Source organism: Thamnophis sirtalis, unplaced genomic scaffold, assembly GCF_051295495.1.
Source record: "Thamnophis sirtalis isolate CommonGarterSnake01/CBP01778 unplaced genomic scaffold, rThaSir2_p1.2 scaffold_3, whole genome shotgun sequence".
Classification (NCBI taxonomy): Eukaryota; Metazoa; Chordata; class Lepidosauria; order Squamata; family Natricidae; genus Thamnophis; species Thamnophis sirtalis.
In genome coordinates, this window is record NW_028261383.1 from 49,333,517 (window position 1) to 49,342,655 (window position 9,139).

The following is a 9,139-nucleotide window of genomic DNA, read 5'->3' on the forward strand; positions in this document are numbered from 1 at the left end:
CCTTTGAAACAAAAGCTAAAATGATCTTTCAATACTCATCTCCATTAATTTATTTATTTAAAGCATTTATATAGCTGCCATCTTATAAAGGTGGTCCTTGACTTACAACCACAATTGAGCCTAAAAATTCTGTTGCTAAGCAAGACAGTTATTACGTGAATTTCATCCCATTTTACAACCTTTCTTGCCACAGTTGTTAAGTGAATCACTGCAGTTGATAATAACATGGCTGTCCTTAAGGAAACGCTGCTATGTATGTACAAGATAAGCTATAAACAGGAAAGTTCAGACTTAGAAGATGGTCAAGCATGAATAATTATTTTAGTCACTAATGTAGCATGATTTTCATTCTATGTGCGAAATGACTACAAAACCTTGCTGGTACAGTGACTGGGATCTTGCCCGACATAAACATTATGTATCATTTCCAACTCTTAATAAAGGTAATTTGGACATTCAAAGTGTGTCCTGACTGAGTGGAAACAGTGACCGAGAAGGGAGAAGGCTGCTAGAGGGTTAGCAACAAAAGAGGCTTCTTCTAACAACCCCCATGTTATACTATACACATTAATAAATAGGTGTTGCAGGGCAAAAAACCCCAAAGTAATTATGAACTTGTAAAACAATTTTCATTTACGAGAATGTTCCTGGTTCACACATATCAGTGGTGGGTTGCAGGCGATACGCCCAGGTATGGGCGTACTGCAGTCTGCCCGGAGCACCGGGTACCATTCTGGTACTGTGCTCTGGAGGGCCCACCCGCCTGTCCACAATCCTTACCTGCCTTTAAACTCTTTGGCACTTCTGTGCATGCGCACGGCACGTACAGCACCTGCGCAATGCTCCGCCAAGCTGGATGGTAAGACATATGCGTGAGCTGTGCACCCGCTGCACACGTTCATGTGGTGGACTCCGGGCTCCATAGCAACCGTACCAGTTGCAACGGGATCCGGAACCCACCACTGACACATACTGTATTTTTTGGAGCATAAGATGCACTTTTCCCCTCCACTAAAAGAGCATGGAAATGTTGGTGGGTCTTATACACCGAATACAGCCATTTTTGGACTCCTGAAGCCCCGCCCCTGTATCCCATTTTTGCGAAAAATAGATCTTTTTTTGCAAAAATGGGGGTGTTTTTGCCTTCCCCCAGCCCCCAGCAGCACTCTGCAGGCTTCAGCAGGACTGGGGAAAGGCAAAAACGGCTCCATTTTTGCAAGAAATAGCCCATTTTCCACAAAAATTGGGGCTTTTTTGCCTTCGTCCAGCCCTGCTGAAACCTGCAGACTGCTCCTGGGGGCCGGGGAGGACAAAAAATTTTTTTCTTACTTACTACTTCAAAATCTTGGTATGTCTTATACATCGCTGCGTCTTACAGTCAGAAAAATATGGTAAGTCTAATAAGCATTCTTCGAAATAGAAATAGGAAGGATAATTGGGATACATGCTTTCTGGCCCAGGTCTATACTGACTTGTATCTGGATTGGTTAAAAAAAACAAAAACATTGAATTACTGCAATTATTTTTTTAAACCAACTTAAAGTATTCAGGCTAATCTATTATATAACATCAATCTATAATATATGCAACAAAAAGGGAGCCATAAATATGTTATCAACTCTGTCATGATTTATGGTGGTCAAAATGTCAAGGTATTTATGTGGGTATTAATGATCTTGAGATGTGGTAGTGGTAAAGATGATGAGACTTTTTGTATTAAGGGCCTGTTTCAGAGGTGGGTTCCTACCGGTTTGGACCGATTCAGCCGAACTGGTAGTCATTTGGTGGCCTGGGTCACTGGAACTGACAGCAACCCAGACCTGCCATGCCCCCAAACCGGTTCTCCTATGGGGCCACCATCTTTCTTTTGGGTTCTTCACATGTGCAGAACACTTGTAATTGCACAAATTTATTTTTCTTTTTTAAATGTTTTGTGCATGTCGAACCGGCAGTAATGCTGGGAGCAACCCACCCCTGGCCTGTTTTTACCTCTGACCCCACCCCCAATACAGTGAATGAATCCTGTCTCTTCAACACAAACACTCTAAAGCACGAAATGTGTTTGTATAAGTGTGTATTCCAATGTACTTTGAAAAATTACTAACATTTTTAAAATCTTTTTCTCACTTGGCTTTTCCAAAGGTTAGAATACTGTTCTATGGAAGTGTCCTATTAAACAGATAAATGTTCTTATGTTTCTGTACTAGATAGCACTTCTTAGGCCTTGAGTCCTGCCTTAAAGATTGAAAGATATATTGAGAAACTCCTTTTATATTCCATGTAATTCAGTATTTGTTATTGGGAAAGGGAAATGGTTCGCCAAGATTTTAGGTAAAGAATCCTTCAGCCCAACTTATAAGTATGAGGAACTTGGATCTTTGTTATACAAGGATGTGTGCTGTCAATGAACTGTGGCCTTTCTTTTGCAATGATATTTATAACATAAGGAGCCATGGTAAAATCTGCTTCAAGTCTAGCTCAACTCTTAAGAGACTTTCTCTCACCCTAATAAACCATAGGAACCAGCTCTTCAACCATATTTCAAAAGGATTGCTGAAATTCTGCCTCTGTACAGCTTTGAAGCAATACAATTTGTGCAGTGGTGGGATTCAACCAGTGTAACAACTGGTTTGCGGCGCGCGCACGCATTCTGTTTGAAATCGGCACTACATTTTACCTTTTCCCGCAGCTCCGGTGAGTAAAACAACTGAGACGTGCCGATCAGCTGGGCTTCAAACAAAGAAAATATAGGACGGAATAGAGCAGGGGCAGGTGGGCGGGGCTAACTGATCACCGGAACTACCGGTTTGCCCGAACCGGTCCGAACAGGCTGAATCCCATGTCTGAATTTGTGGTACTAGTTAAGAGAGTAAATTTTCTATATAGGTAGCCCTTAACCACAACTGAGCCCAACATTTCTGTTGGGCAGAAATCTAAACCGGACATTTGTTAAGTGAATTTTACCCTATTTTATGTTCTTCCTTGACACAGTTGTTAAGTGAATCACTGCAGTTGTTAAACTAGTAATATGGTTTTTAAGTGAATCTTGCTTCCCCATTGACATTACTTGCCAGAAGGTTGAAAAATGTGATCACATGAACCCGGGACTACAACCGGGACTGCAACCATCATAAATATGAATCAATTGCCAAGTGTATGAATTTTGATCATGTGACCTCAGGCATGCTGCAATGGCCATAAATGTGAAAAATAGCAATAGCACTTAGACCTATATATTGCTTCACAGTTCTTTACAGCCCTAAGCGGTTTACAGAGTCATATGTCACCTTTTCAGTGCCATTGTAACTTTGAGACTACCTGTAGTTTGGTCTGTCATAGATTAAAAGACCTTAATTTTGTGTTAATCTTGCCCATTTTAATTAAGTTAAAGCAGTTTTATTAATTACACAGTATAAGATTTGATAACTCAAGCCTGAAGTCTTTCAGTAAATAAAACAAAAGATATAGGAACAGCAAAATATGCTTTGGCTCCTTATTATTGTTTATTTTTTGCACAAGCCTCTTTTAATGTATGTGACACTTCATGCAAATTTAAGAAAATAATAAATGTATTAGCCTTCAAGGTGTTACCTGTTTGTTGATTTCGGCTTGTAGGAAGTTAGCATCCATCCCTCTCCTAGAAAAACTAAATTAAAAGGACAGAATATTTCCCCCAAAAGGGAGGCAGAAACTCACCCCCCCAACCTTTGTCAATGGACCATTAAGGCATGAGCCAGTATATTCTACATAACAAAGATCTACCTCCTTCAGGCAGAGCCATAATAGGAATCCCAAAGCCCATTCATTACATCATCACCCAGCTCAGGACTCAGGGCAGCCTACAGAGTTGCCCCTGCATGGCCCCATGGGAATCTGATAACAAATCAGAATACAAGCTCAAATTCAAAAGCCCAGAGAGGGCATAAAACCAGAGCACTCTCAGCATCTCTCCCCCCACCCCCGCAGGACCTCAAACCATGTGGTCCTATCCTTCAATAAACCTTCTTTCCAAGCAACTTCCATGAATCCAGTGTCTTTTTCCCCACTTGGAACTGAACCCAGATGGACATTTCTTTCAACAGGCTGCAAAACACCAAATGCGACCACTTTTCTGGAACCTTTTAAAAAAGGGGAGCAGAAGTAGCTCAGACTCTAAGCTGATGATAAAAGCATTGCAGTCCACTACATTTGGAGGGCACCAGAAATTTTATGTATAAAATTAACTCCACCTCTTAAGCATATTTTGGGAGCACCCACGTACTACAAGTAGTCTTTGACTTACAACCATTCGTTTAGTGGCCGTTCAGAGTTACAATGGCACTGACTTTCATGCTTATGACCATTGCAGCATCCCCATGTACATGATCTAAATTCGGATGCTTGGCAACTGGCATGTATTTATGACATTTGCACTGTCCTGGAGTCATGGGATCACACATTTGTAACCTTCCCAGCCAGCTTCCAACAAGCAAAGTCAATGGGGGAAGCCAGATTCGCTTAATGACCGCATAATTCATTTAACAACTACAGTGATTCGCTTAACAACTGTGGCAGGGAAGATAATAAAATGGGACAAAACTCACTTTTAACAATTGTCTTGCTTAGCAACAGAAATTTTGGGCTCAATTGCAGTGGTAAGTTGAAGACTACCTCTGTCAGCCTCTATTTTGCTTGCTTGCTATCGGCTGCCATAGTAACGGGGAGGATGGGGGCTCATGATATTTGGGGGGGAATTACTAGGTACTGGAGGAGTTATCATGAAGGGAGTTTTGTTCTCACCATCTTCTGTGCATGCTGATGGCTTGTGTTTGGGCTTGGTCAAGGTCAACTGTCTCTGCATACCAGCTGAATGAGGCTACTTGAAGATGCCCCACACAACACCTTTGGGAGTTGCAGATTGGACATTGGGTTGGGGTAACTGGGGAGAGGCTCCTGGGCAAACGTTTGATATGTACACGTTCACTCTTTTTTGTTTCAGATCTTTCTTCACTTTAGCTGTTTTCATTTCATGTCCAGTAAAAGTACCTTTACTTAAATGGAGTTGGGTTTTTTTCTTTCTTGGGTACTGAATGAGGCATGCCTGTATCTGTATCATGAGAAGTAAATTGACCAGCAAGCAGCCAGCCTGGAGTCAGGCAGTGAATTCTCCAATTAAGTGAGAGATATTAACCAGGAGAGATGGATTTGCGGCCCTTCAAATGTGGCCTGAACCATGAACCCAGCATTTTACTTGTTTGTTTACTGCATTTACCGCTCATCTTTTCTCCAGCAGCTCAAGGCAGCTGAGAGTGGGAACTCAGCGAACTGCAAAGTGAGAGGAGGAGCCAACCAACCAGCTTAAAGAGAGCAGTTGTCCCGCCCCTTACTTTCTGCAGCACACTGATTGGCAAGTCATTTTTCATTCCCGTTGATGTTTGAGGGAAAGGGGGAACATGGCCAAGTCAGAGGAGGCTGTTTGATGCAGAATGAAGGATGAGCGAATAGCACTTTTTAAAAGGGCAAGTTGCCCGGAAACGAAAGGGCTCCCTGGGACCAACTGACCCAGGACCTTGGTGGTTTGGGGAAGGGAGGGAGGGTGGAACTGATCCAGCCGCGACATTTTAATGCAAACTCACACGCGGTGGCATCCTTTGTGCAATGAAATCATCCCAATGACATCATGTTGGCATTGTTGTGGCTTCCTATGTGTGCGTTATTGTCAGGAACCTTGGTTTGTTTTTGAAGAGCAGCTGCGTCTTGCCACCCGCTGCACTGCCCTGATCTGTGGGGATGCTGATAGAATAGAATAGAATTCTTTAGTAGCCAGTGTGATTGGACACACAAGGAATTTGTCTTTGGTGCATATGCTCTCAGTACAATTGTACAATGTACATACACATATACATCTTAGTGTACAGTGTGCACCCAGTGATGGCTGGGTGGATGGATTTGGAGAAGCAGGCAGGCAGAGCCTCCCATGAGTATCAACGGGGTAACGCGTTGTCTGACCGAAATCCGCAATGAAAGAAGCTTGCCGCTGACCGACACCCCCCCCCGCCCCACATCCCACGGTCCCTTTTTGCGCAGGCTCAGCCTCCCCCTCCCTCCATCATCCCCGGAGAAGCATGCCCACCGGAAGTGCAGCTGCAGCCACTAAGACAAGGTGGCTGCGCTCGAGGCTGAACCTGGGCTCCTTGCGCGCGAGACCTGCCGGGGCGTGCTCGTCCTTCGCCGGGGCGCCGTCCGGGCAGACAGCGTCCAGCAGCGGGAGGAGGAGGAGGAGGCCACCCCTTCCACAGAATCCGTCCCGGTCAAGGACGAGGCACACGGTACCGACAAGAGGAAGGCGCAATGCTGGAGGAGCGGCGGAGGGGGCTGCAACCGCGCGCCCCTGCCTGGAGAAGGGAGACGCGCGAGAGTTGCTCCCTTTCCTCCAGCCTTGCCGGCCCGCTCCCGTCTCCGTTTTAAAGTTTCGGGATGGCCGCTCCTCGGATTAAACGGGAGTCTCGCGTTCCAGCCGGGCTGCCGAGGAGAAGGGGAAACTCGCGCCGCGGAGGGTGCCGGAGAAGGCGGCTCCGCTGAAGCCAGCCTACCATGCCGGAATGGGGGGCGCCGGGCTTGCGCACAGCTTGAGCTCGCCGCTGCTGCTGGGCGGGAGGACGGCGCTGCGGTTTGGGAGCGAGGCCGAGGAGGGGAAAGCGAGACGGGAAGGGGGTGGGGATGTCGCTGAGGGGGACATGGGTGCCAGCAATGGGGGCTCCAGAGTGAGAGCCTGTCTCCTGGGCGGGAGAAGCCTGAAGAGGAGCCCGGCAAGGCGAGACAGCGGCCGCGGCCGTTGAAGAAGAAGAAGAAGCCGTCTCGTCCCCGCCCCTGCCGTAGCTGTGCTTGAGCGTCGGGAGAGAAGGGAGATTGTCGCCGGCCCTGCTAGATGGCGAACTCCAGCGAGTTGGGAAGCAGCAGCAGCAGCAGCCCCCACCTGCCCAGCCCTGGCAGCCTCCTGGGCGCCTCTGGCCTGAAGCTGGCCTCCCTGGGCTTGATCCTTTGCCTCAGCCTTGCTGGCAATCTGCTCTTTGTTTGGCTCATCCTCAAGGACCGCCACTTGCACCGGGCCCCTTACTACTTGCTCCTGGACCTTTGCCTGGCGGATGGCTTGCGCTCCCTGGCCTGCTTCCCCTTCGTCATGCTTTCGGTGCACAGCGGGGTGGGCTTCTGGCCCCATGGGCTGCTCAGCTGCAAAGTGCTGGCTTTCCTATCGGTGCTCTTCTGCTTCCATGCCGCCTTCCTGCTCTTCTGTGTGGGGGTGACGCGCTACATGGCCATTGCCCACCACCGCTTCTATGCTAAGCGCATGACTGGCTGGACCTGTTTGGCCGTGGTGTTCATGGTGTGGACGCTTTCCATGGCCATGGCCTTCCCCCCTATCTTTGACGTCGGCACTTACAAGTTCATCCGTGAAGAGGAGCAGTGCATCTTTGAGCACCGTTACGTCAAGGCCAATGACACCCTGGGTTTCATGCTCATGCTCGCCACGGTCATGGCGGCCACCCACCTGGTTTACGGCAAGCTCCTCTTCTTCATTCACAGCCATCGCAAAATGAAGCCGGCCCAATTGGTGCCCGCCATTAGCCAGAATTGGACTTTCCATGGGCCTGGAGCTACAGGTCAGGCAGCTGCTAACTGGACGGCTGGCTTTGGCCGGGGTCCTACCCCTCCTACCTTGGTGGGCATCCGACAAAATACTACTCATAGCCAGATCAAGAGACTGCTGGTCTTAGAGGAGTTCAAAACGGAGAAGAGGATTTGCAAGATGTTTTACATGATCACCCTCCTATTTTTGCTTCTCTGGTCTCCCTACATCGTGACTTGTTACTTGCGTGTCTTCACCAAAGCCAGCACAATCCCTCAGATTTATTTGACCATCTCAGTCTGGATGACCTTTGCCCAGGCAGGAGTCAACCCCATCCTTTGTTTCATTTTCAACAAGGAGCTTAGAGTCTGTTTCAGATCTCACTTCTTTTGCTGCCAAAGCATCCAGAACACTCAAGGCACAATTCTGTGTGATCTGAAGAACTTGAGGATATAATTCATTTTTTCCTTAAGAAAGAAGGGAAAAAAAGTTAAAAAATGTCTATGCTTATTCTGGCATGTGCACTTGCTAATGATTATCTAAGCAAACCCCTTGGCCTCGCCAAACCAGTAGTTTAAAATAGGGTATTTATATTCCGTTTTGATCGGAGGGGGGTGGGGGTGGGGAATCTTTTATGTGTTTCTGGAGGGTAGGAAAAAAAACCAACAAGACAAAGTCCATTTTCCCCCTCTGTTCTGAATTTCTACAGATAATTCTGACATGGATTAAAGGCCATAATTTTGTGTTAATTTTTCTTCCCAATCTTGCCAGTTTTGATAAAGGTTTAGCAATTTTATTCCTTAAGTAAAATTTGATAAAAGGTCAAGACAAAATTTTGTAGTAAAGTTATTTTTTGATGACTTCAGAATCTTGTATTGTAATATTTGTCTTTCAAGGGCAGTGGAGATGGAGGAACTGAATCTAGAAGTCACTTCTTTGTAGGGAGACTTGGGGCTAATTTTGTTTCAGTTCTTAAAGGTAATCACCTGGCCTTGCCTAAAATACGGAAACTGTCTTATCCTGATTATACTAGAATCATTAGGTCATTTCCTAATAACCTAATGAACATTGTGTCACCTGATCTGATGTAGAACTACTTTAAACTTTCTTGTTGTACTGTTTCTTTGATAGTGTTTCAGAAACTTAATGAAAAATGGTAATTTTAAAAGAAAAAAATGATCAACTTTTAAAACTGTATCAGGTTTTTAAATTATACTGACTTTCATACTTTATTGGCTTTATAAGTTCCTATCTACAAACTGGATAACACTTGTATGTCTCAACTGTTTTAATAAAACACTCTCCAGTTTTTGTACATACATGAATTTAAATGTCTGGGTATGCTTTGCTCCCTTCTCTTTAAATAAGCAGGATTTGCTTATAGACCATTCAAACAACTTTTTTTTAAAATCACACCTTAGGTCACAGGTCATAGTATAGGGAAGCCTAACTCGTGTCATCATGGTGGCATCACATGATATATGACTTTTTTCCCACTTCACTAAATGACGAGGGCATGGCCAGGGCGTGACG

At 45.7% G+C, this 9,139-nt stretch overlaps 1 protein-coding gene across 1 annotated transcript; it reads left to right on the forward strand.

Annotated features, from left to right (window-relative positions):
- Positions 1 to 6,681: 6,681 nt before the first annotated feature.
- Positions 6,682 to 8,920, forward strand: GPR27 (G protein-coupled receptor 27). Its single transcript, XM_014059790.2, has one exon. It carries the CDS (start codon positions 6,908 to 6,910, stop codon positions 8,060 to 8,062), a length of 1,155 nt encoding a protein of 384 aa, XP_013915265.2. The 5' UTR covers positions 6,682 to 6,907; the 3' UTR covers positions 8,063 to 8,920.
- Positions 8,921 to 9,139: the final 219 nt, after the last annotated feature.

Bases quoted from the DNA above. Each gene is read 5' to 3' on its own strand.
- GPR27 (XM_014059790.2), top strand. From the start codon at position 6,908: ATGGCGAACTCCAGCGAGTTGGGAAGCAGCAGCAGCAGCAGCCCCCAC.